We start from the raw sequence: 25182 nt of genomic DNA on the forward strand, positions 1-25182 counted from the left end.
ATTCTATGCAATGTTTTTGGATTAATTTTACTACTGTAGATGGAGATTTACTGAGCCCATTTCAATGACTTTATGTGTTGTTTGTCTTTAATCTTCAGAAAATGCATCATATTCTATTTAATCATTATGTTTATAGCGTCGCTGTCCTTGTGTCTCTAAAAATTCAACTTTTCATGAGCTTGGAGATTTGGTAATACTGGATAATCCCATTTATTTATTTATCATAAGCATAAGTCAAACAATTTCAAGTTTACTCAGTTTGTTCTGATTAATTACTTAATTTACTTTTTTATTAATTAATTTTTTGTTTTTTGAATGAATGAATGGCGAATGTTATTTCAGATACATGCATATACAAAACAACCATTATTTTGCAGATGTTTTTGTTTTTTTGTTTTTTTTTTCCACAATCAGCAACCAAAGAAGGAATAAGCAAAGGAAGATGGCTTATTTTTGCTTATCCCCTGAATTATCTAGAACACTATACCAAAGAAATAAAAATACATAAGTCTCGTATTGTTTAATTACCTTACATTAACCTCACTTTACATTACAAGCCTGAAATATTATATGTTTGAAGGCTGTTTTGTAACTCAACAAAGCTACACAATTTCAGGTCATCACTAAATTCTGTAGTTTTTACTCCAAAAACAGAAACCCATCTCTGTTTTATTCATATTTGTTTTCACTTTGCATGTTTCAGAGTGTGAATAAGTGAGGAGCGGTATTTTAAGTTCTTTTGACTTGGTGAAACAATGCAGAGAGGAAAAGTTTTATTTTAAATGACAGATTAATCAAATGGTTACAGAGAACTATGGGAACAGCTATGATCCTAACCCACATATTTTCCACAAATAAACTTAATTTTCCAAAGCTGATGCTGAGGTCTAATTAAACCAATTTATTTTCTGTATATCAACTATTTTATTTATTCTTTTTTTTTTTTTTTTGGAAAAGCATGGAAGGGAGTCATTCAGGGCACAAAACCTTCTCTGCATGCACCGATGCAGAAACGCTTAATAAATATGCGAGAAAGTGATGGTTTATTAAACAAGCCTGCATTCTTAACTTTCTGAGTGGAGTGTGTGATAGATATGTAGGATCATCGCTTCATTAGTTCAGAGACACCCATTCAACATTTACAGGCTCTCAGAAAAACCTATGACCGGAACTTCACCTTAAAGAGCAACTCATTCAAAGGGAACCATGTTTTAACGAATCTGATAATATTTTCTTTTTAATTTAGCCTTGATCACACTTAGTCACAGTATGTCTGACAAATGTGGATAATAAAAGCAATAGTTGGACATATTAAGTATTACTTGCTTTCTGTAACAAAGACAGATTTGTTTGTTAAATAGAAGACTTCCATCATCACCAGCTATCTGAAGTAGCAAGTCAAGTCAACTTTATTTATAAAGCACTTTAAAAATAACACGTTTTGCCAAAGTGCAGTACACAGACATAAAAACAAATAAAACACATAGCAAGTACATTGGCCTTCTGTGATTTAACAAAACTGGTCTACCAAAGCTTGATTCCAGCTTGTCGAGCTTGTCTCATCTGGAGTAAAACTGCGGAATAAAATGGAAAATGTGCAAGTTTAAGGGTTTATGGAAACTATTATAGACTAAAAGTATTCATGTCTTTCACTGGGAACACCTTTCTCAGGGTCAAAATATTGCATTTTACACTGTAATACATACAATTACCCATTGAATTATGTAAAAATGACTAGGTCCATGTCAGTCTCATGTAGTCAGACTTATCGCTATATTTTGTTAGCACTGTACCTCTGCTCGACATACACCTGGCACTATCCATTATCAGTCTGGAATAATAAAGAAAAAGAACACTCATTTCAACTAGTTTCCATTTCTTAATAAATAAATTTTGTTTTGGCTAGCGCTAAGCACAGGATGTAGCAACACTGGCAAGGAACAAATTGTTTGGATGGAAAATTGTTCATGGCATTAAAATGACTAAACTCCTGCAAAAGAAAAGGCAACACAAAAATGTTTATTTTTGTTAAGGCTTGCAGTTTTTAATGTATAGCAGTTACAAACTAGTTTTATTTAAAGTTTTCATTGGATCTTCTTTATTAATATTAATGCGTAACTTTACTTGTAGTCATTTGATTAGAAATTATTATAAAGAGAGCATACCTAAAAGTAATGTGAATAAAACTTACAAATACGTTTTCTCATCTGTAAACATGAATTTTGAGTAAATTCAGTCATGCTTTATCAACAGAATTTGCATACTATGTATTGAAATACATAAATCATAGAACCCAACAATTATTCCTCTCTGATTAATTAAAACATGTCTGCACAGTGAGTCTTTTTTTTGCTTAATATAATATTTCCATCCATCCCATACAAGTGTTAAGCACCTGACAGACAGGACAGCAGGACCTTTCTTTTATCTTTCAAGGCTGCTGTCTGATCTCTGCGCTCGGTTGATTTAAAACAGTGATGCTTATTACAGTGAGGACAGATAGGAACGCCACTGGCATCCCTCTACTGGTTGGTGTCCCATAGAGATAAGAGGAGGAGAGGCAGCCTGCCCGCCTCTGTCCACTAATGAATAACAATATAGCCCAAGGTTACCATTCTAGTGTGTACGTGTGAGAGAGAGAGACGTGGGAAAGACAGAGCTTGTGTACTGCATTAACGTGGAGCACATTGGCATTCAGCGATCCTTCACCTTGTAGTCTATGATGGCTCACACACACACACACACACACACACACACACACACACACACACACACACACACACACACACACAGAGTTAATCATTAACCTGTGTGTGTGTGTGGTCTATCTGTATCTCCACATCTCTTCTGTCTTATTTAGAAGAACACCACATGCCATGTCCAATAAATCAGCATCATAATGAGATTTTCCCATGGGAGTTTAAATTATCTGTAGGGAAACATATCTGTCATGTCAAGTCCTCTGGATGGTAATAGATAAATAAATGGTCAAGCTTTGTTTGTTCAAAGCTGCTTCCTGCTGAATTCGGATCAGTATGCCCTTCTTTGTCTCTGAGTTGTTTATGTAGAAATCACTATCACCTTTGCAACAGGGAGCTACATTTTAGAATCAGAATACTTTATTAGTCCCAGGGGGGGATTTTTGTGTGTTACAGTGCTTCATTTAAGTATAGTAAAAAGTAGCAGGAGGGAAATTATAAATACAACAAAAGAGAAATATATATGTGTATATATATATATATATATATATATATATATATATATATATATATATATATATATATATACATACAGGGTGGGGAAGCAAAATTTACAATGAACATTTAGTTGTTTTTTCTCAGCAGGCACTACGTCAACTGTTTTGAAACCAAACATATATTGATGTCATAATCATACCTAACACTATTATCCATACCTTTTCAGAAATTTCTGCCCATATGAGTAATCAGGAAAGCACACGTCAAAGAGTGTGTGATTTGCTGAATGCACTCGTCACACCAAAGGAGATTTCAAAAATAGTTGGAGTGTCCATAAAGACTGTTTATAATGTAAAGAAGAGAATGACTATGAGCAAAACTATTACGAGAAAGTCTGGAAGATACTATTAAAGAAGAATGGGAGAAGTTGTCACCCCAATATTTGAGGAACACTTGCACAAGTTTCAGGAAGCGTGTGAAGGCAGTTATTGAGAAAGAAGGAGGACACATAGAATAAAAACATTTTCTATTATGTACATTTTCTTGTGGCAAATAAATTCTCATGACTTTCAATAAACTAATTGGTCATATACTGTCTTTCAATCCCTGCCTCAAAATATTGTACATTTTGCTTCCCCACCCTGTATATGTATATATGTAACTCTAAATACACAAACATGCATATAGCTCTGAATGTGTATACTGTATATACATATATAAACCAAATATACATATTTAAACACTATTAAAACACAATTACAACAGCAATTTGTACAATATGTACTAGACAACATATCATCAATATGATAATTAAAGAAATATATATAAATAAGTGTAAATAAATTGTTCTTCTCTGTGGTGCAATGGAGATGAACAGAATTCACCTCACCCCCTGTAGTATATGTTTATGTACTGCACAACAAAAGAAACACACAGATTTATTGTCTTTACAGTTCTTTCTAAATAGTTTGTATAAAGCCTTCCTACTCACATGGCTTCTGAAGGATATTTTCTCACTTCCTACAAAACTTACATTTCTAGTGTTGTTCATTATATGTCATATTTAGGTCAGAAACATTTTAGGCGGAGATGCAGTAACTAAGTTCTTGTCCTCTAGTACTGTACCTAAGTACAAGATTGTAGTACTTGTTCTTTACTTGAGCAAATGTATTTATATACTCTACTACACTTGTCTGACCTTTTCAGTTGCATTTCAGATTGCAGTTTTTAATCTTCTTCCTATCCAATGAATCCATGTCTCTCCAAATGTGCTGATTTTGTATGTATGTCAAAATATGTTGGAAGATGTGTACCTTTATGGGTTGAGAAAGTTTCCCAATTAAGTAGTGTTGTCACAAGTTACTTCTATTTTTTTCACTTAAGTTTTTATTGAAATTTTATAAACATATAATCAGCAAAGACAACAAAAAGTGAACAAACAAACCTTGCTTGGGCACACTGCACAACCTTACATTCACATTATTCAGTCCTTCCACCATTCCGGGTTGTGTAATCAGTCCATTTATTCCATTTATTTGTCCATTTGTGCTTCTTGTAGTCACAATTTGTGAGTTATTTTTTCCATTGTATAGATTCTTTCAATAATTGTGATCCAGTGGTCCTTTGTTGGTGGTTCTGTTTTTCCCTAGTTCCTTGTAATAGCTTTTTTGCATGCCACTAAAAGTACTTTAACCAAATATATGTCATTTCCCACTACATTCCCATCAGACAAGTTACACAAATACAGTTAACATATTCATTTTAGTAATTAGTTTAAAAGGTACTGATGCTGTGAAGTTGGTTAGTAGTTTCAGTACATTTCTCAGCAGTCTGGTGGTAATGCATATTTTTTAGAAGTGCTGTTCATTGATCAAACAGTGCAGTAATGTCCACCCAAGCTACATTTTCCCACATATTTTAGTAGCTAGAGGACAGCGGAGTTGTCTGCTGCCATCTGAAACAAAACAAAGAACGTAAAGGAGTGTGTGGCACAAATGTGTATGCAGTGTCAAGCCAAAAACAAGAGATGCAGATGTATTAGGATGGTGAAATAGCATTATTTAGTACCTGATAATGTAAAGCAACTAATCTGTTTCAGTAATTAGATCATTATAAAGGAGGAGTTTAAGTGATTATAGACCATAAGCTCTGTTGGAAACCACGGGATATGTTTAATATCAATGGGGTAAATCTATTGGTCTACTTATTGAGCAAAACATGTTTCACATACTCTACTGTTATGTCCTATATACAGTCCAGGCAAAGGACAATCTCATATACACATTATTTTGTTGGACCGCCTTTAGATTTGATTAAAGGACACATTCACCATGGCGTCATTAATACTGCACAGTGCTTATGCAGTATTGCAATAAATGTCATTTATTTCTGTCTAGTGTTGCATCAATTTTTTTGCCAAGGTCTTGTACTGATGATGGGAGAGTCTGCTGTGTCAAGCCTTCTCATCAAATCCCAAAGATTCTCAGCAGGGTTCAGGTTTAGACTCTGTGGTAGCATACAATTTCATCTTGATGAATCCTGGTATTTGTCAACTTCTATATGTCAATAATGTTCAGACTGGGTCATTCAGTACATTCAGATAGTCAGATGATCTAATTTTATGAACACAGGACGTTGCTGAACCTGGATCTGCCCCCACAGGTTTGTACTGTAAGCATTAAGCATGATGGGGAATCACTTCACCCACCTCTTGTCTCACCATGCTGTGCTCATCACTCTGGAACAGGGTCAATTTGGATTCATCAGACATCATGACCTCTTTCAATTGAAACACAATCCAATATTTATGCCTTTATAGCTCTGCTCATACCTGTTGGTCTTGGCTCTTATATCTCAGTACCTTCTGTCAAATCAAGCAGGTACAGAAAATTGTATTTGAAATGATTGGATTAGCTGCACAGTAATGTTTTATTACTGCTGCCCTCCTAACTTTGAGAGATGCACCTTTTGGAGAAATCACCAATTCGCAGACATATTAATTTGCCAAATATGTCAAAAAGTCACATCATATTGGAATCACGATTGAATTCTGCTGTCAGAAATCCCCTACTGTTGCACTATAACTATAAATATCCTGAAATAGCTTCTGTTCGCACACTGACAGGAAATTGAATATCGTAACAGATAAAGGGGGTCTATGTTCATCTGTCTGACCAAACCAGTATGAAATTACAAGTGAGCAACAGGGTCTTTCATACACTGCCACCAACAAAGTACGTTTGATGTGTGTGCATGCATGTGTCTTCATATGTGTGCATGTGTGTGTGCAGCTTCGGGGTGGATGATGGTCATCAAAGGGTTTTTCTGCTTCAAAGCTGCCTGACGTAAGACTGCCGCTTTCTGGCACTGCTGTTTTGTACTGACAAAAACAGAGGGGACTCGGGACATAATGACAGATATACTTTTTTGGTTATTTTCTCCAGCAAAAGAATGTTTAAATATGTATATGCATCACTTGCATTAATGTTCTGGGAAAGTCTAAGCAATATTTAAAAAAAAAAAAACTTCTCTCTTAAAATACAAAAAAGATAGCAGCTACTCAAACTTTTAATGTGATCAAATATGCAGTGTAACCCTGCTCCCCGGAGAAATATTCATGTTCATGAATAGTGATTGGTCTGTCCCAAACCATCAGAGTAACTTTTATAAATTCTTAAATCTTATGCCATTCAATTTGAGGTTCTGCTTCCATTCCTCTCATTACACGTGTCAGTTGGCATTATGTTTTCCCCTGTTTCCGCCCTGATGTGACAGCTGGAAAACTACAAATTTAGTCAGTTATCAGAATCCAATCCAGTAATTATCACCATTCTAAATTGTCTGGTGATACAGTGGAGTGCATAATGCACCGAGAGCTGAAATAAGTAGGACTTAATAGCTGTCTTTATTGAGATTCTCATTAAAGTAAATGATGAATGCGTACACTGTAAAAATATGAAGTCAGTTTAAATGAGCTGCAAATATAAAGAAAGCTTGTGTGCGAAGCTGCTGAATGGGACTCTGGCGTATTATTACAGTACCTGACGAATATTACATAGCCATTATCATGAATTATTACCCTCTTGGTGGATGGGTAGGGCACAGCCAAGGACAAACTCATTAAACTTTTGGGATGGATCCAGATAAGGGACAGATCCTCAAATCTTTTTCACCTGTTAGAAATTTGTGCATCCTCTGGTAGAGTCATATGCACTAACAAGTGGCCCTTTGTCTAAAAAGATTATACTAACCATGGCACAGAGAAAAAAACCTCTGCTACAGGGAATTCTTTACCATATATAAAAAATTGAAAATAATGATTATTTTTTAAAAGTGTCTCCGTCAGAGGGCCTGTCCATTGGTTCCCATTGCAAAATTTTCCTAAAATATTTAGTTTGACACTTTCATGGATGAGCTGAAAATAGTGGGATGTCCAAAGGTCAAAGTTCAAGGTCAGTGTGATATCATGTCTGTCCAGTCTATTGAATGAAGTATCCCAGGAACACCTTGACTGTTTATTCAGACTCAGGATGAACTCATGTAGGTAAAGGCCATTAATTAAATAAATCCAAGGTCTAAAAGATCTGAAACTAACTTGATTATATTTCCATCAACCAATTAATCCCTTATTTAACTAATAACTTCGTAACCATAACTCCCACTATGAATCTTTAAGTCTTTTATTCAAAGCTTGTCATATAAAAATACTTATTATTTTACAAATTGTTTGCCTCATAGCATAATTGCTTAAGTCATATTTTTTCAGATCATAGCCAATGACACAAAATGAAGCAGTTGTGTTACTAGAATAAATGTACACAGATATCACAATTTGGCCAAAAATATGACTTAGGCTAACAAAATACAATTTCCCTCCATAAAACAAGGTGGTTCAGTAACCTGTATCCATTATTCTTGTATCGTAATCTGCTCACATAGTCACAATGTCCTTGACCTTTGACCTTTGGCTACCAAAATATCAATAATTCATCCTCTCAGTCCAAGTGCCAAACATGAAGAAAGGCTTTCTTGCTGTTTCTGAGATACCATGCTCATTAGGCATCATGACATCAGACAGACGTGAGCTCACAGTGACCTTTAAGTTGACCTTTGCCCTCCAAATTCTTTTGATTTCATCCATGCAGCCAAAGGAACATTGATGTGAAATGTAGCGACATTCTAACTCAATAAACACTGAGTGACGCTTTCTTTTACTTACGTGCAAATTAAAACCCATTCCTCAGTAAACTGATCAACACAACAGGTGCAGTTATGGACCGCAGGCCTGATTAAAAGAGGTGTTGTACCACAGATAGTGTTAGATCTGATTTATTTTATTTACTAGTACTGATGGTAACTTGGAGTGCACTCATTATTTATTTGGAAAAACATTGCTTACATCATCTATCAGCGTCTGTTCTGGCTGATTGTTCTTAATCAGCCTTTTCAGTTACCATAAGCATGCAGAGGTCTCTTGTATTAGGTGTCTGTTGAAAGAATTACCACAATATTGATGATTGAGTTTGGGCTTTTTGAAGTCCCTTATGAAGTGTATTCAGTTACATCAATGTATTGTTCCAAACCTACAAATATAAAGATATTTTTATGTAATCGACACTGGTGACTACTAAAATAAAATTAGAACATTGCTTTAAACTTATTTTTTCACTTACGTTAACCTTTCATTCTTGTATTTCATGCCCAGTTCAGTTGAGTTGTAAATAATTTAATCACACAGTGCTTTCCTCTGTTTTGCATCCAATTAACATTTATATTCAGTGCTGAGATCCACTTGTGGTCCATGTTTGGCCCCTGTGGCAAAGGGCCAGCAAGGGCAGCATCTTGCTATGGCTCTACCATCTGTTTACGTGCACACATGTAGTTGCACATATATATACACAGTTGGACTTGTCAGGGTTGGATGAAAGGCTGTGTGACGGGATGCATAAAAAAACAACAAACAAAAGCCCTTGAAAAGTCAGGCTGTAAAACTGACCCAAATCTTAAAATGTATTTAATTTCAGTCAGTTCCTTCTTCTCAACTGAACGTATTTGTCAGGGCTTTATCATTTCTTCATCTCTTACAGAAAATGCAGGCAGACTTAAAAATATGCAATGCCAAATGTTGCTTCTGGATGAGTATCAAGGAAGCCGTCTGTGTTCCAGCAGATGAATGCATGTTTACATTATGATGATAGTGCTAAGTATGAGTATGCACATTCACAACCCCACTTAGTAAAACTGATTGGTGGTGGGGGGAAAAAAAACAGAAAATCCTGAGAGACGGGGTCTTGCTCCCATCAGCGTCCCATTCTGCAGAGTCAGCATTACTCGGCTCATCACTGCTCTCTCTCTCTCTCTCTCTCTCTCTCTCTCTCTCTCTCTCTCTCCTCTCTCTCTCTCTCCCCCTCTCCCTCTCCTTCAGTTGCTTTCGCTTTACAACCAAAGCACTTTTACTCAGTTTTGTTCCTCCTCCATCTTTCATCTTGATTGCCTCTTCTCAACCCCCCCCTTCTCCTTCCTCCTTTCTCCGCATCCTCACTCCATCCTCTCCTCTGCCCCGCAAAGGGACTCACAGACCTGATCAACGGAGGGCAAAGCCAGAGCCAGAGAGCATCCGTCATCCTTTGTCCCTCCCCCTCCCTCTTCTCTTCTGTCTTTCGCTCCCTCCTCCTCCTCTTTTCTCTTCTGCTTGCCGCGGTTGGGATCACTGCACTTCTTCCATGCGATGAGATGGAAAGCACACACAGAGGGCTTCCTGCAGCCCAACTAGATCAGGTGGAGAGAGGCACAAAGGGCTGAGACGTCCCAGAGGGAGCAGAGGGGTGGGAGGTGACCCGTCACTTTACAACGCAACATTGTGAAAAGACAAGAAACTGGACTGACTCCTGATGGGGCATGCAACAAGGGTGATACTTGCCAGCATCTGAATTTCCTTGAACAGAAAGATTCTGAGTTTTGTGTTTGGAAAGGCTTCTGTTGACTTCTGATATGGATCCAGGTTGAAACTGGAATGTCTGTGTTTTATATGTAAGTGGATTTGAGTGTGGATTAGAATGCAGATGAGCAGCACCTGAGCTTTGGGACGTAGCGCTCTGTAACAGGACCACATGGACATGTTTGGTTTCTCCAAGATGGCTAAGCTGTCAGGGTGAGTGTGTGTCTAAGTTATTCCACTTCTGCTCTGAGTTGTCTTTCTTAATGGTCATGTCAACATATTTGTCATGCAAGTCATCCATGACATTCCCTGTAAATGTGTGTGTACATGGATGCATTCAGTGTGTGTTTTCACTGCAAAAAGGAATTTCAAAAAAGTTAAAATGATTGTTTCTGAACAAAAAAAAGAAAAACAACCCTTTCAGATATGTTCTTCATTAGAAATCTAATCTAAGAATATGTATGTCTCTTAAAAAGATTTTCCAGCTAATATTGACCTTAATTTAACTAATTAATAGTTTTCATAATATCCTAATAGAGGAACAAAATTGTTTTCATTATTTCAGAAGTGAGACTTCAACAACTTGTCAGTTTATCAATATTAAGTTTGTCTTAAACAACTGTTTTCACTACTTACAGGAAGAAAGACTGCTTTAAGTTTGGCATTTTCCCTCATTAGGTCTGTTATGGTCTTTTAATTTCTTTTATTTTACTTTTATGAGAGATAGACAAGTAAAGCTTACCCAATGAATGTTTCAAATTTTGAACGAATCCATCCAAGTTGATCCACTGTAGTTAATTCCAGATGAAACTGTGAAAAAGTAGCAGTTTTTGTGATGTTTGTCATAGAGTTAACCCTAGATTCCCTTTCCCCGCATCTGTGCATTTCACCCAATATGTTTTATGACTGCTGAGGTAATAAGTATTTCAGCTGTGAGACAAGGATACAGGAGACATCAGAGGTGAAGCATCTGAGGTGTTTCTGAACATGAAAAGAAGATATTGGAAACTTTGTCTGGTTGAAGCTGTTCTGTTTTTTGCCTCTATTGTTTGAGGTCTGATTGTATAAGAAATCACCACAGTTTGGAGGTGTCTTCTTGAAAGACATGTTCAGAGACTGAATAGAAACATAGAGGGGATTAAGAAAAGATGAGTGAAGATGAATAGATAAAGATAGAAATGCAGGGAATGGACACTGAAAACAGGAATGCAAATACTTGGCATCACCTGGAAGAGAATTTTAAAAGGCTGATTTAATAATGATAATGACAATAACATCCTCATCCCATCCCATAACATTGTGCAACTGAGACCACTTTGTGTACTTCCTGTCTGAAATGAACTTTTACTTTATTAAAAAACAAGACAACTGAACAACTAATGAGTAAATCTGACTTGCAGAAGATCAAATGCAGAGTAATTAATCAGTAAATGTGAGACTACAGGACATCAACAAAATGTTTTTATTTACCCGATTAATCATTTGGTCTGAAAAAAATGTCAGAAAATGGAGAGAAAGTGAGTCTCACAGTCATTAAGTGTCTTGCTTGGTTCTAAACCCAAATAAATTCAATTTACTCTCATAGAGGAGTCAAAAAAACAGATAATCTTCACATTTGTTAAGCTTTTTACTTAAACAATGGATTCATCTATCAACTATCAATGATAAATCAGTAGTCAACAAGTAAAACTCAACATTAAACTAACTTTAAAAAAAACCTAGGTGGGAATGGCTGTAATCTTTTGGATTGATTCTTCCTGTTTTCCAGTTAGAAGCCTAATAGTAGCCAATGACCACTAAGCTGTGCCTACAGTGTTAGTTTGTAAAACGTCCCATTGGCACAAATTCATTAGTGTATCTCTAACTAATACTAGGGAATAGAGGCAGAAAAAGGGTTCTTTAAAGATAGCCTGGTTTCAAGCTATACTCCAAAAGTAATAAAAATTTTAGATATAAATCGTGGCTTCATGAAAACTTTATTTATCCAGTTTACAGCCCTCATAAATGAAGACCATTCCTACTCAATCATAGAGCAGTTCATGGGGTTGGACCTGCCTCCACTGATATGGCACTTAAATGAGAGAGACATGATAGAAGGCGGTTTTTATTCAAAAGGAAGAAAAATCCCCCGAGAAGTCTTAAGACAGAGGAGTTGCAGCAGTAATGAAGAGCTCAGCACACACTGACAATCCCTGCCTGAACATATATGATATGACATCACGTGAAGACATGCATAAGCATCGATAAATACGTGTCTGCATGATCCTTGACTCATGTGCGCTCATATCTCTAAGCCTGCTAAACGTGGCTCATGGAAATCTTTTAAACCCACACATGTACACACAAACAGAAGTTAGCATCTGGAGTACGTGTATGACTCTGTCAGAGGAAGAAAGACTTAAATTGAGGTTCAGATTTAGCAGAAATATGCCTGTTCCTGGAAGGAAATTACACATTTGGCAACTCAAAGCCAGTTTGACTCAAAGCAGAATACACAGGTGATTAATCCTTCAAAAAACAAACAAGACACATGGTAGTTTTTCATCTTCCCATTGCTGAGCTTTGGGTTTTTTTTTTTTTTTTTACGTAACATCTTATATTGTATGTTCATAGTAGATTTTATATATGATGCACAGATTGGATGGCACTTTTAAATTTAGTTGAATCTGTTAGAATGCTATTCTATTCTATTCTATTCTATTCTATTCTATTCTATTCTATTCTATTCTATTCTATTCCAACCATCTGCAACAAATGGAGAAAATGAAGAAAAAACAAAATGCAGGCAGCCCTGTGATTTCTGCTATAACATGCTCGTGTGATGTGACCATGACACTGTTCTTCAACTGATAAACTAATTTCAATTCAGACATTGTTTTCGCTTCATTTCAGAATATTCCATGTAGCACTAAAATTGAAGAGTGTTAATATTTAGCATATAAATATAGATGAATATGTCACACACCACCCAAGGATGAAGTGACTCTAATGAGTATGCATTACATAGCTGTGTCATCAAATTTTTATGTGATGTATAATTGAAATAAACTGTTTCCATTTTGTGCAGAAGGTGCTTGTTTTCCGAGAACCCGACCCTCCTGGGGAGCTTTTCTCCTTATGGTTGTCAACATTGTCAGCCGGTCATCTTGTTCGCCGCTGCCACTTTTACTCATTTGGCCCGATAAACTGTAAAATCGTGCAAATGAATAATTCCGTTATTCTAACAGGCACCAAGAGAGTGTTTTCATGGTTGGCAACATAGCTACACATTGCAAGTGCCCAGATGGCCAGTGTGTATTCATGAGCTGTCATAATATAATTTGGGAGCCTTCTGTTTGCAGATGGTGTACACGCCAAATTTGCTTCATAAACTTTAATGTTGCAGATCGTTTATCACCTTTAACTGCAAACAATAAATCGTACGAATGTAGAATAGACTCTAGCATCGAACTTTCTGTTTGTTTTTGGTGTTCTTATCCTATAATGAGGGTATTGTCCTTGTTTAAGAACATTAACCCAGTCTCTTTTATCTGACTCCTTAAGACAAAGACAGGACCTGTATCAGTGTTTGTAGTGAGGGAATGTCTTGCCTTTAGTGTGTCGACATTTGGCAGCGAAACTGGCCAGCAGGGCTTGTTTGTGTTCTGAATATCAGATTACAGTAATGTGTGCCAAATTGCCTTCTGCTTTATGCCATGGCATGCTGCTATTTCAGAGGGTAAAGTTCCATTGTACTGAATTTCGCAACAATTTTGGAGAGTGGTTTTGACAAAATCAGCCGCTTCATAACTTAAAAATGATCTGTGAACTGTTTCAAAATCACTTGAGACAATATGATGTGAATGGGTGCTTCGTAGAGAAGTGTTCACACAGATCAGTGTTTGTCATTTGGTCACGGGCCCAAGCACAAGTTACATCAGTATCTAAAAAAACCTAGAAATGAGGAAACCCACCCCAAAATGTTGCGATTGCATGTTCCTGAAAAAAAAAAAAAAAAGGGTATGGTCTCAAAGTATTTGTTTCCTCAACTGGCAGGAGTTTTCACACTTTGGTTATCGTTAGGAAGGGAATTTGGTTTGGTTTAAATATTATGAAAGACACTGTGATTTTACAGTAAAAAACTGAAAAATGCAATAACAGTAACAGTCAGTTACTGTGATTTGCACAGTATTATGGGAAATTGTATGTGATTTACATTAACTTGTATGTTTTGAGAAAGTGAAGATTACATATATATGTTAGTGCTATGGTAGTTGCATTTTTAATATCTTATGATGACAAGGCAGTTTTTTTTAACCTAAGAAGAATTAGTATTAATGCCAAACAAATAATATAAAAGAGAATTAAGTATTTATTCAAATTTTTTTTTATTAATTTTTGAATAATCTTTTGTATATGCTGTATACTGTTATTGCCTGCATCAGACCAAGAGAAATAAAAAAAAAAAAAACTTAACAGCAGCTCTCAGGCCAGTACACAATGCCTCCATCTATCTAAAAAAATATAAAATATGTAAATAAACAAATGTTATGAAAGCCACTTCACGTTGTAAATGGAGTTGTCAGTTAATTTGGCAGAAAACAAACAAAATGTGTTTCCCACGATTAATATATATTGACTCTCTTGCCAAAAACACGACTAGGGGTCGGTCGATATATCAGGCAAACACCGGTGTCTGTCAACAAATAAAATGTCATTTCACTGATGGCAGTGACCGATGTGTATCTGCTATGTTATATTAAAGGTTGTTTGAATGATACACTCATTAATGAATACAGTGATGAATGACTGGAAGGCTTTAAAATGGTTCAGTTATTTTTTCAACAGTGAAAATGTTGCTCTTTCCCTGGCACAAAATAATATGAAAAACAAAATCAACAAACAAAACACACTGGTATCAGCATTAGGTGTTGGCCAAGTAGATATTTAAACATCTGTATTGGTATTGGCACAGAATTTCACAATGAGTGCATTCCTATAAACACTGATCTTCATATACACCTGTCCATAAATGTTAATATGACATGTATTTTAGCTTCAAAATATAACGTCCAGTGTTAATAGTTTATTCTGGCTACACTGACACTTGAACAAATGGTTTCCTGCATGGTGACAAGTGTTGTCTATCTTTATGATATGCTAGAAATCAGAGACTGAAGAGGGAAAAGCATTATCAGACTAAAGTGCAACACATTCAACCCCTCCACCACCTCCTCCTCCCATTTCTCTCTTTCTCACCCTCTGTCTGTAACCCTTAAAGTTGCACGATTTTCTTGATTTGAGTCTGGATAATCCTCCTAAGGGATTTGGTCGGTGATCACCGCAGGAGGGGCTGGCAGGGCGAACACACTGTTGGCTGTTTCATTCAGTATATGAAATCACATCACAAATCTCTCTCTCTTGCTGCCTTACCTCTCTATCTGCTTTATATGGCAGCACATCTATCCACTTATCTGTTTATCCATCTCTGTAATTTCAACTTCATAGGTGTGATACCACTTTACGATTGTCATTGATACAGTTTAAGAGGAAATGTGTGCTTTTTGTGCATGTTTCTTTCTTTTAAATGCATTTCTGGAGTGAAATTAATTCCAGCTCTGCCGAATTGTACATTAGTTATCCCTCAATCTCTTATTTGATAATGACAGCAGCTCTGAAATGGGATCTGTAATCAGTCCTTCATTCTTACCAATATATTCTGTATGGATTCATTTCCTGGTGAGCACTAATATTCTGTTGTGATTACCACATTTACTTTCTATAATTCCAGTCATCTCTCACATCAGATAACACAGGACGACTGGAGCGATGCGCTTCACACTTCCGCTCGTCTTTGACAAGAGACCAAATTTGATCAATTATGCAAACGAAGAAAAACACATTTTGTCTCTTGTTCTGTTTTGATCTGAACTTCCTTCCCTCGTCTTCGTTCCGCAAAAACCAAATAGCTTTTACAGCAGGCATCATCTACCAATTACACTGTGATTCTTTACTTACAGCTTGACTGAATCCGCATGGCCGTATACTATCCCCTGTGATCAGTGATGCAAAAACTCATGCTCATATTACTGTTCTGTATATGTTAATAGACTTTGGCGCACAGCATGTGTTTCTCCAGAGAGCTGTTAGCGCGTTCATGTTTCATGTATATTTTATGGGAATTTTGGTTAGGAAGTAGCTTGGCTCAGTGCATTATTTAATGACACATTGGTACACTAGGCTATATAAATGGATGAACGCCTCCTTGTAAACACACTGTCACCACATAGGTTTAGAGCAAAACATTTCTATTTGCTGAAACAGGCCTCTCTGTACCTTAACAAGCCATGTAATGGCTTTGGCCTTGTCTTGAACCCTGTTACAGTCCCAAAGAACAAAAGCACCAAAACCTCCCATGTGTGCCAACATCTTTCACTTCAGTGACTCTTCTTCTTTCTGAATTATATGCTTATAATAAGACCCTGATAAACAATGAAAGGTTTGGAAAAATTTTACTAGTACTGATACTTATGTGAACGAGACTTCTGAAGCCACTCTGGAGGGTCAAGGTGGAACTTAGCAGTGCTAAAGTGTAATGAGTTTTGGCATGACTGGGCAAAAATTCAGTAATTACCTTTCAGCATACCATGATTTGAGTGGTCATAGAGGAAATAAGATGACTGAATCTCTTCTTGGCACTATTTTCAGACAGAAAATCAAACCACAGATGGAAGGTATTGGCCAATCACAGGTGTTTTCAGAAAAGTAGGGTTTCATACATGACTTTTTTTTTTTTCTTTTTTTTTTTTTTTAGAGTTTATCACAGATATGTGTCTCCCTGAACTGTGATATCTGGCTTCATTTTTCCACCATAGCTTATTTATACAGTATATCTAGTCTTTTGACTTGGGCAGAGAGGAGAGATCTGCTAAAGGAAAGTCCCAATTCTTAGGTTTTTTTTTTCCCCTAATGTTGGCTCCTGCAGCTTTAATGTTTTTTGTTTCTTTCATTTGTTACCCAGCTGGAAGTCTCTGTTATGGAAATACCCCATTTGAACTTAAAAGTGACTGTGTGAATGACTTTCCTCATTTTATTCCTGTGAAAATCCAGCATCAAGGAGGATATTTTTGTCAGTATTGTCAGTAATCTAAAGGAGCTCCATGTGGTATTTCAACTTAATAATACTCAAATACGACCTAAAATTATCATTAGAGTTTTTACAATAAAATGCTCTGATGTCATTTTAAAAATGTCAATGTATCATAAGGGGAGAAAATGGGAGTAAAAAAATTTCAGAGTCAAAGAAAGTGATAAAAAAAATAGATGCACTGGCATTGTTTCTATGACTGGGCTCAGCTCTTAAGTAAAATAATGAAGTTTGAAGCTGAAATGGCTGTGTTCCTTCATGGGGGAATGGGATTATGAATCTTAGGAACATATAAAGTGACTCATGTTTGCAGTTTGTTGATCTGCGGTACAGACTTAAACTATGACAGTTCTGAACTTGTTTTTGGGCAATGGAATCTTTATGCACAAACCGAATTGAAAACTGAGGTGATGTGCGATTTGTCTGTGGCTGTTTTCTGTTTAAAAACAGAGCTAAGTGAACAGAGTCATACTGTAAAATATTGGCTGGAGTCGCATGTGAAGATTATAAGACACACGGTTATTCTGAGCAACTGTCTGTGTCTGTTGGAAGGATATCCCTGAGTTTCATACTTTACTCAGTTCAGGTATCGTTTGTGGTGAAGTAGCGTCGATTCATTGGTGGTTTTGGTAGCTGTGATTATGTTCCAGTATCAGTACCACATAGCACCCCTTTAAAAAGTCATGAAACATATAGCACACAGTATACACGTTTTCACCATAATGTGTTTCCACTAATGTCAGTGCATTGTATTGAGACATCAAGGAGTAACTCCTAAGAACTTTCAGGACAAACATGACATTTACATTAACACAATCTGTGTCTGAATGCACTGTCCATTTTCTGTAGCGCCTCTTTGCACATATGTAAATTTAGCATCTATAGTTCTGTGACATGGGCTTCAAACACTCCGTGACTTAAAGTGATTCCTGACTGCATGCATATCTGAAATGTGACCACAGAGTGAGTGAATGAGTGGGCAGAGATGTTCCACAAATGCCTTCATACTGTACATGCCTCTTAGCAAGTGCATATTTAATAATTGATCACTTTGGCCCTGTTACACTACACAGTTTTGTGCTTGTAGGACACAAGGAAAGTTATAAATATCACCATCTTCCATTTCATATTCTCCTATTCAGCCTGATGCTCTTATTGTGGTGATGTTCACAGCAGAAAAAAAGACAGCGATGCAGAACGTATTCATCAAATTCAACAAAAACGTTGAATCAACATATCTTTTTATCTTAGAAATCAGTCATTCAAGCGGTGGCAATGTATTCATTTGTAAACAACTGCAATGCGTAAGTACTGAGCCCTGTCATGCATTTCATTATATAAACACATTTGTATTATCATATATAATATTGTTCAGGATAATGCAGGTGGTAAACTCAATTTGCACAGATAACTGAGACTCATTTTACGTGTGTTTTTTTTCCCCAAATGACACAGAGTGTTCATTCTTTCAAAATGTCTATTCCTCCTCAAGACAATGTTTACTTTTATGCAGTTCAGATGCTGCAAGCAAGATAGCTGATGAATATTAAAGTACTGCAAAAACTGAAGGAAAATACAAATAAGCTGTTGAAACAGCACAGAGGTCAAAAATATTGGGGCAAGCTACAGCAAATGAAAGAAAATAGTTTTTTCTCAATAAATTCTTACCACACATTACAGCTAAATAATTTAAAGTAGCAACGTTAAACAACAGTACAAAAAAAAAAAAAAAGCAAACGATCTTGGCCAACGCTGCACACATGCCAATACAATTAGCAAATTGTTCAGTGTGTAGCCCTGCATTTCTGACGTGGAGAGGGTGGAGAACGTGATTTAACTCATTACAATCCAAAATCTGGCTCAAGTACAAGGTAACTGATTGAAAAAATTGAAGATGATGAATCCATAGTGAGTTTGTGCAGTCTGTTGTATCCTTTTCATGCATCCATTTGCTAAAGTGACTACCGAAGCAATTAGTTCTGCCCCAAATATGATCACACAATACTTAAGTGCCACTGAGCATTCATAGCTACACTGTCAACACACTGGACTATAAATCATCATCCTCTATAGTACCCACAAGCTCCACATCTATAGATAAAATATACACATGCAAAGCAGGAATCCTTCATCTCATCCTTTACTGGCTGAGCATCATTACTTCCCCTAATTGGACTTGAATTAATCGACTAATTTGATTTAGCCTAAATTGAAAAGCCAAACATCAGTTTCACCCCCATGTTTATCTGACCGTAGCAGAGAGAAACTCTGGATGTTTCAACAGCTTATTTTAGAGCTACAACTCTGCCACACATTTGCGTACTTCTATTTTTGATTTGCAACGAACAGGAGGAGACGGAAGAAGAGCTTGACTGGTTTAAAACCCTTTAAAAGAATTGTTAAAAATTCATCATACAGGGTTTTCCCCAGGATTGTGGAGACTTTCGGAACTGTAAAAGTTTTTCTCATTCTTGTTGTTATTTGATTAAAAACTCAAGTATTGCATACTTAATGTAGCAGCATAATCTTTAGGAAATATCTCCTGGCAGTTCAGAAAGCAATTTGGACACAATAGTTCCTGTGTCTTATAAGGGTAGGTAAAACCCTGATCTGACACTATGTACACATATGTAAATCAGCCCGTCAGTATGGATACATTTATTATTAGGTAATATACTGAAAGACAAAAGACATCACCCTTTAAAGCCAAGTCATTTGGGATCTATTTTCTACGTTTGGATGCATTTTTTTTAGGCTAGATTTTTTTTAGCAAAATGAAACACATCATAACTAAGACTGACTCACAGTATTTTCAAGGTTTTTTGGTTTGTAACAAGTTTGATATGTACTATAAACTGAAAAACAGGTTGAAATACTTCCTTGTGTGCTTCATATTAGATTCATTTGGCAACATATTTATCTGCAGCATATACAGCCCTTCTGTACTTATTATTGCTCTTTATTGCAGTAGAAGAAAAAGCATTTTCATTCCCACAATATGACTCAAGAAGCAACACATGAGCATAAGTATTTTCCCGTTCATCCTAATGATCGCCATCCTTCTGTGTAATCTTATTTAGAGAGCGTTTAGTGCCGGTTGTTCTACTGTGGTATTTTTAGCTGACAGAATTATGCTTCAATGTTTGGTGCAGATGTTGCAGTCATCAGTTTTTTAGTCAGTGTGTGTTTTGAGATGGAATGTGTTTAGCAGTATACTCTGGTTTGTGCCACATAGTGTTTCACAAATGTACACACACACACTTGCACATTGTGCTCTTTCTTTAACCTTTCCGATTGACTTAAACCAAATTCACTGAGGTAGTCAATGTCTGCTTGTCATATATATCACGCGAGTACAATCAACCAACCAGAAACGATCTGGTAGTGAAACTCCCCATAGGCATGACCTCGGTTAAAGGAGGACTCTGGGGATATGACACCGAAATCAACATTTAAAGGGCTTTAATGGTGAGTAATGTTATAGGATGGAATATTTGATCATATAATCTAACTCTAAGTACAAAATACATTAAATTTTAGTGGTTATATCCATTGTGTCTTTTCCACAGTCAAGCTGTTCCATGTTCAGTGTGTCAGATTTCCTTTTCTTCTTCCTTAAGCTCCAATGCTTTGTGGTGCATAGGTCGCATACAACTGCCGGATCCTTGTGCATGTTGCTGTAATAAAAGATTTCTTTTTTTTTTTTCTCTGGGAGTAACTGATTAGCTTATTGCCCAAAACATAAATGACAGGTGGTTTTCCCCGTACACTGTCCAATCAAAGATGACAAAATGTAGTCATACAGTGAGAGAAGTTTCCCAAAAACAAGACGAGAAATTCACTTTGACCATCTCACTGTGTGGCTGCTGTTACGACCTACTCCTACTTTACAACTAACAGGAATTCATCTTGAAATGACACTTTTATCAATGCAATACTTTATTTTATGTAACCAAAAGTAGTCTACTAACATCAACAGTCTTTGCCTGTTTTCTGAGTCACTGTTAGGTGTGCATTCTTCCCATCCCCCTTCACTTTGGAGGATTTATTCTACATATAAATGCTACTTACACCATGTGATGAGGATGTTTTGTTCTTGTACATTTACCCATTTATTTATCATAAGACTTCTGAAATTGCACAGTCTGTTGGAGTCTGTAGCTGTAAGTTTTGATGCCGTAACTCCACTGCTAAGACATTCCCAAGGCCTATGATATGAGGGATACATGACATACAACTTCATTGGCAGAGCTAACTGTTTGACAGGAGGTATTACTCAGCATTTGTGAAAGGACTGGCATTTGATAACTGGCATTTGTTTGCCATAGGGTTGAGCCACCAGTGTGCAAGATTTAAGAAGATCTGATTGTGTGAGTTTTGAGGAGAATCTCTGCACCTCTCATTATGCAATAGGTCAGATGGAGAAGGATAATCTCATGAGAAGTACTGAAATGTTATGATAAAATTAAGAGAAGCTATGAATGGACTTGTATTACTGTCACCTGTCGAGTGTGGACCAGAGTTCATATATCTTTATTAAAAAGCCCAGAATAGACAAAACAAACCGGCTTTAATGAGAGACCTCTTCTAGGTTTCATTTAATATCACAAATTGACCCTCTAAGTGACTGAGTGTGTGATTATATTGATAACTGGGGACTTGAGTGTTCAATCCTGGTCTCTAATTATCAGGCAAGCACATGCTGTTTTATTTTCAGTTTCATTTTTTTTTTCTCATGGCTACAGAAACTGTACAGGAATTGTTTCTGGTTTCTGGAGAGAGACTTGCAAAAGATGTGACTTTTTGCGATTTTGATGTCATAGTGGAAATAATGCAGCTGTTTTATCCTAAACAGCCTGACTCTTTGATCAAATCTAAGAATTGTTGAACCCTGACATTACATACATATATATATATATATATATATATATATATATATATATTTTTTTTTTTTTTTTTTTTTTTTTTTTAATATTTGCCCCTTGATTTTACTGGTCTTTATGTGACATTTGCAAAGAATCAATGAAGTGCTGTGCAGTGGACTGTGTTGTTCAACAGAGACAAACTGCTGTGCTGCAAAGGTTGAAAAGAAATGATATGAAATAGGTTATTTTGGGTTGGTTACTGCAGATGCAATGGACAATAACACTGGCAACTTGTGCAGAAGAGTGATTTTAGCAAGTGGCACAGTGTAGTATAGATAAAAAGACAAGTTTCTCAGTTTTACAGTTTGGGTTGATCTTGTGTAATTATTTTTTTTCTGTTAAGGATAATATGAATACATTTTCTGAATAAATCTGTGTGTGTTTTAAAGGGCTTGTGTAGCTCATTATGGGGTCATGTGTAGCAGATCCTTGAAAGGCAAAAAAGTGATATATCATCAAAAGCAATACTTCAAGATGAACAAGCATAACCCCCCATTGTACTCTAAAGGTCATGCTCTGTATTGATTCACATTTCACTTTGCCCATTTTCATTGTCCTAGTCATGTCAATCAGTCAAAGCTTTGACTTAAGTGACTCCCAAAGGGAAACATAAAATCCTGATGCTTCACATTTGTTCACACATCTGTTTCTGACTTATTTGTATTCTGCTTGTGTGCTTAGTGGGGTTTTTTTTCTTTCACCCGATCCTATAATTTGTGCAGCTGCAAAAACCAAATGTGTTTCAAGAGGTTATATCTGATCATACCTTATCTTGCAAATGAGAACACACAGCTGTCCAACCAAATGCTTTCTCCTTGCAGAAAAAAAAAATGCCATTGTGGTGAAAACGTTTCAACAACTCATGTACTTGTCTCAAGCTTCTCAATGCCATTTGCAGCGAACTAAAGGGCAGTCATCGAGCTGCATATGAATGTTATTCTACAGTCAAAAGTCTGGCCACAGTCCAGATATTTGTTTCAGTCTGGTTAGGGAACAAAAGTGCAACAAAGAGAAAACATGACAAGGATGTGTGAGTTTCAATTGTCAAAATAGTGTCTGTTTTTGAGGATATGTTGCAGGAGATTCCTTACAAAATGCACATGCAATAGCCTAGGGTTTAACAGGCCAGACAGCTGTGATTGATGGAGCTGACTTTGTGGGTATTGACATAACCCTGACACGTCTGCCGTGTGCCTTGGTATATATATGTGTGGAGGTCATGCATTATTCTACACACAGCAATGACTGAAAAATCCTCACTCGCATCCAGAATGGAGGTGGGATCTGTCCATGGTCCTGAATCCAGCTCCACATGGCTCATCTACTTTAATGTCTTTGTAAGGAGTGGCGCTTTTATGGCAAGCTTTTAATTGATTTCATCATCATACATTGTTGGCATGTTTCCACATAAGTCAGACCAGCAAGTGTTTGTAAGAACTCCATTTCATCTCCGGGGGATATAAAGCTCCAAATCCTACTAATCAGCTTGAGTACAGTTCACTCTTTATTATAATGTCAGACAGTTAATTTGCAGGGGAAGAGACTTTATAGTGCACAGAGCAGCCCGGTGCATCATGAAAAATGCCACATTTAAGCTCGGTCATAAAGCAGCAGAATAGTGGTGACTCACTGCAGTTACTGCCGATAGACTATGGATTTAGCAGCTAGGTGACCGGAAGATAAACATGGCTGCAGCTGGAGGTTTTGAGTCTCAGTAGCCTAAGAAGAGAAGAAAATATTGATGTACTGTTCTTGAGTCAGTACTTGAATCGCAGTATTACATTTTGTAATGCACAATGTATTTGCAACAGCAAAGATTCTTGGCAGCTTCCACATTAAAATATCTAAAGCTGACAAGCAATTAAGTTGTGAAGTTAACTTATGTGTTAAAACGTAAGTCAGCTACACAGTTTTATTCAGTTGAATCAGTGATCTGTTTCTTCTGGTCTTTTGACAGTGGAATCATACCCCCTTTTCTAACCTTAACGTTTAATGTTACTTGCAGATAATTCTCTAGAATGACATGAAATGTGTCTATACTGTGTCACTAAACCTAATGGGAATGAAACTTTAATAAGATACATCGTCTGTAAAATGAATTCTGCTCATATTTTCTGTGATATTGGTGATGAAAACTATTATCCCACTCAAATTCACAATGTCTTCTACTGCTGCATCTTTTATTACTGTTTTGACTTAGAAACATAAGAGGTTATATAAGAAATAATCCTACTATAACGGTATTTCAGTCATAATTCAACAGCAACCTATGAAATTTAATTCCATGTTGAAAATGTTAAGTTTTGACTAAAACATCGCTGTGTCTCAAAAAGAGTACTTATGTTAGTACAATTACATGCAGTCTACTGTGTACATCGTGTACTTGCTAGCAATAAGGTCAAGATTCCTCAAATAAACAAACTGTTGTACGGTTACCAAAGTTGGAAATAGTGACAGAAGATTCTTCTTCTTTGCATTTTTACTGCTAGATTATCTGTCATTAAACTTGGCTTGCTGTTATCTCCAATATTATTCATTAACTTGTACTTGAGGTTGAGAAGTATCCAAATCTGTGCTCAACTTTTTGAGTTAAAAACCTTCTGAGCCCTCACACACTCAAAACCTAAGTGTAACTATTGAAGTACATGAATTGAGACACTGAGGATGCCTTTGCAATGATATAGTCATTTTAATAGCACAGCTTACCTCTCCAAATGCAAAAATTCCACCTAAAACAACTTCTCCACTGATGTTATTGTATACAAATAGATACTTCTGTTTTTATGTAGAGTTTATATGTGTGTAAGGTTTTTTTTATTTTACTTTTCTTACATTTTGTATTAATCTTATACTAGAGAGACAATCACTTCCAGCAAAGAATCAATTGTATGTGTTTAAAACATAACAAACTTTATCAGATCAAGACCCAAAATATAAACCTGCTAATATTCAAGACCAAAATGTAAATAAAAAATGAATTGCCATAAATCTATATTT

General features: G+C 36.3%; 1 protein-coding gene across 3 annotated transcripts in view; it reads left to right on the forward strand.

Moving 5' to 3' along the window:
* The window catches only part of LOC115435437 (FERM and PDZ domain-containing protein 4-like), a 96948-nt gene that overhangs the window by 22898 nt on the left and 48868 nt on the right, over positions 1 to 25182 (forward strand). The window contains exon 1 of one of the 3 annotated variants that reach the window (XM_030157870.1): positions 9888 to 10347. The exons of the other annotated variants lie outside the window; for them this stretch is intronic. Coding sequence (XP_030013730.1) covers positions 10307 to 10347 — 41 coding nt within the window. The 5' untranslated portion in view covers positions 9888 to 10306. Of the gene's footprint in view, positions 1 to 9887; positions 10348 to 25182 lie in introns of those variants that run through there. 3 annotated transcript variants of the gene reach the window in all.

Source organism: Sphaeramia orbicularis, chromosome 2, assembly GCF_902148855.1.
Source record: "Sphaeramia orbicularis chromosome 2, fSphaOr1.1, whole genome shotgun sequence".
Classification (NCBI taxonomy): domain Eukaryota; kingdom Metazoa; phylum Chordata; class Actinopteri; order Kurtiformes; family Apogonidae; genus Sphaeramia; species Sphaeramia orbicularis.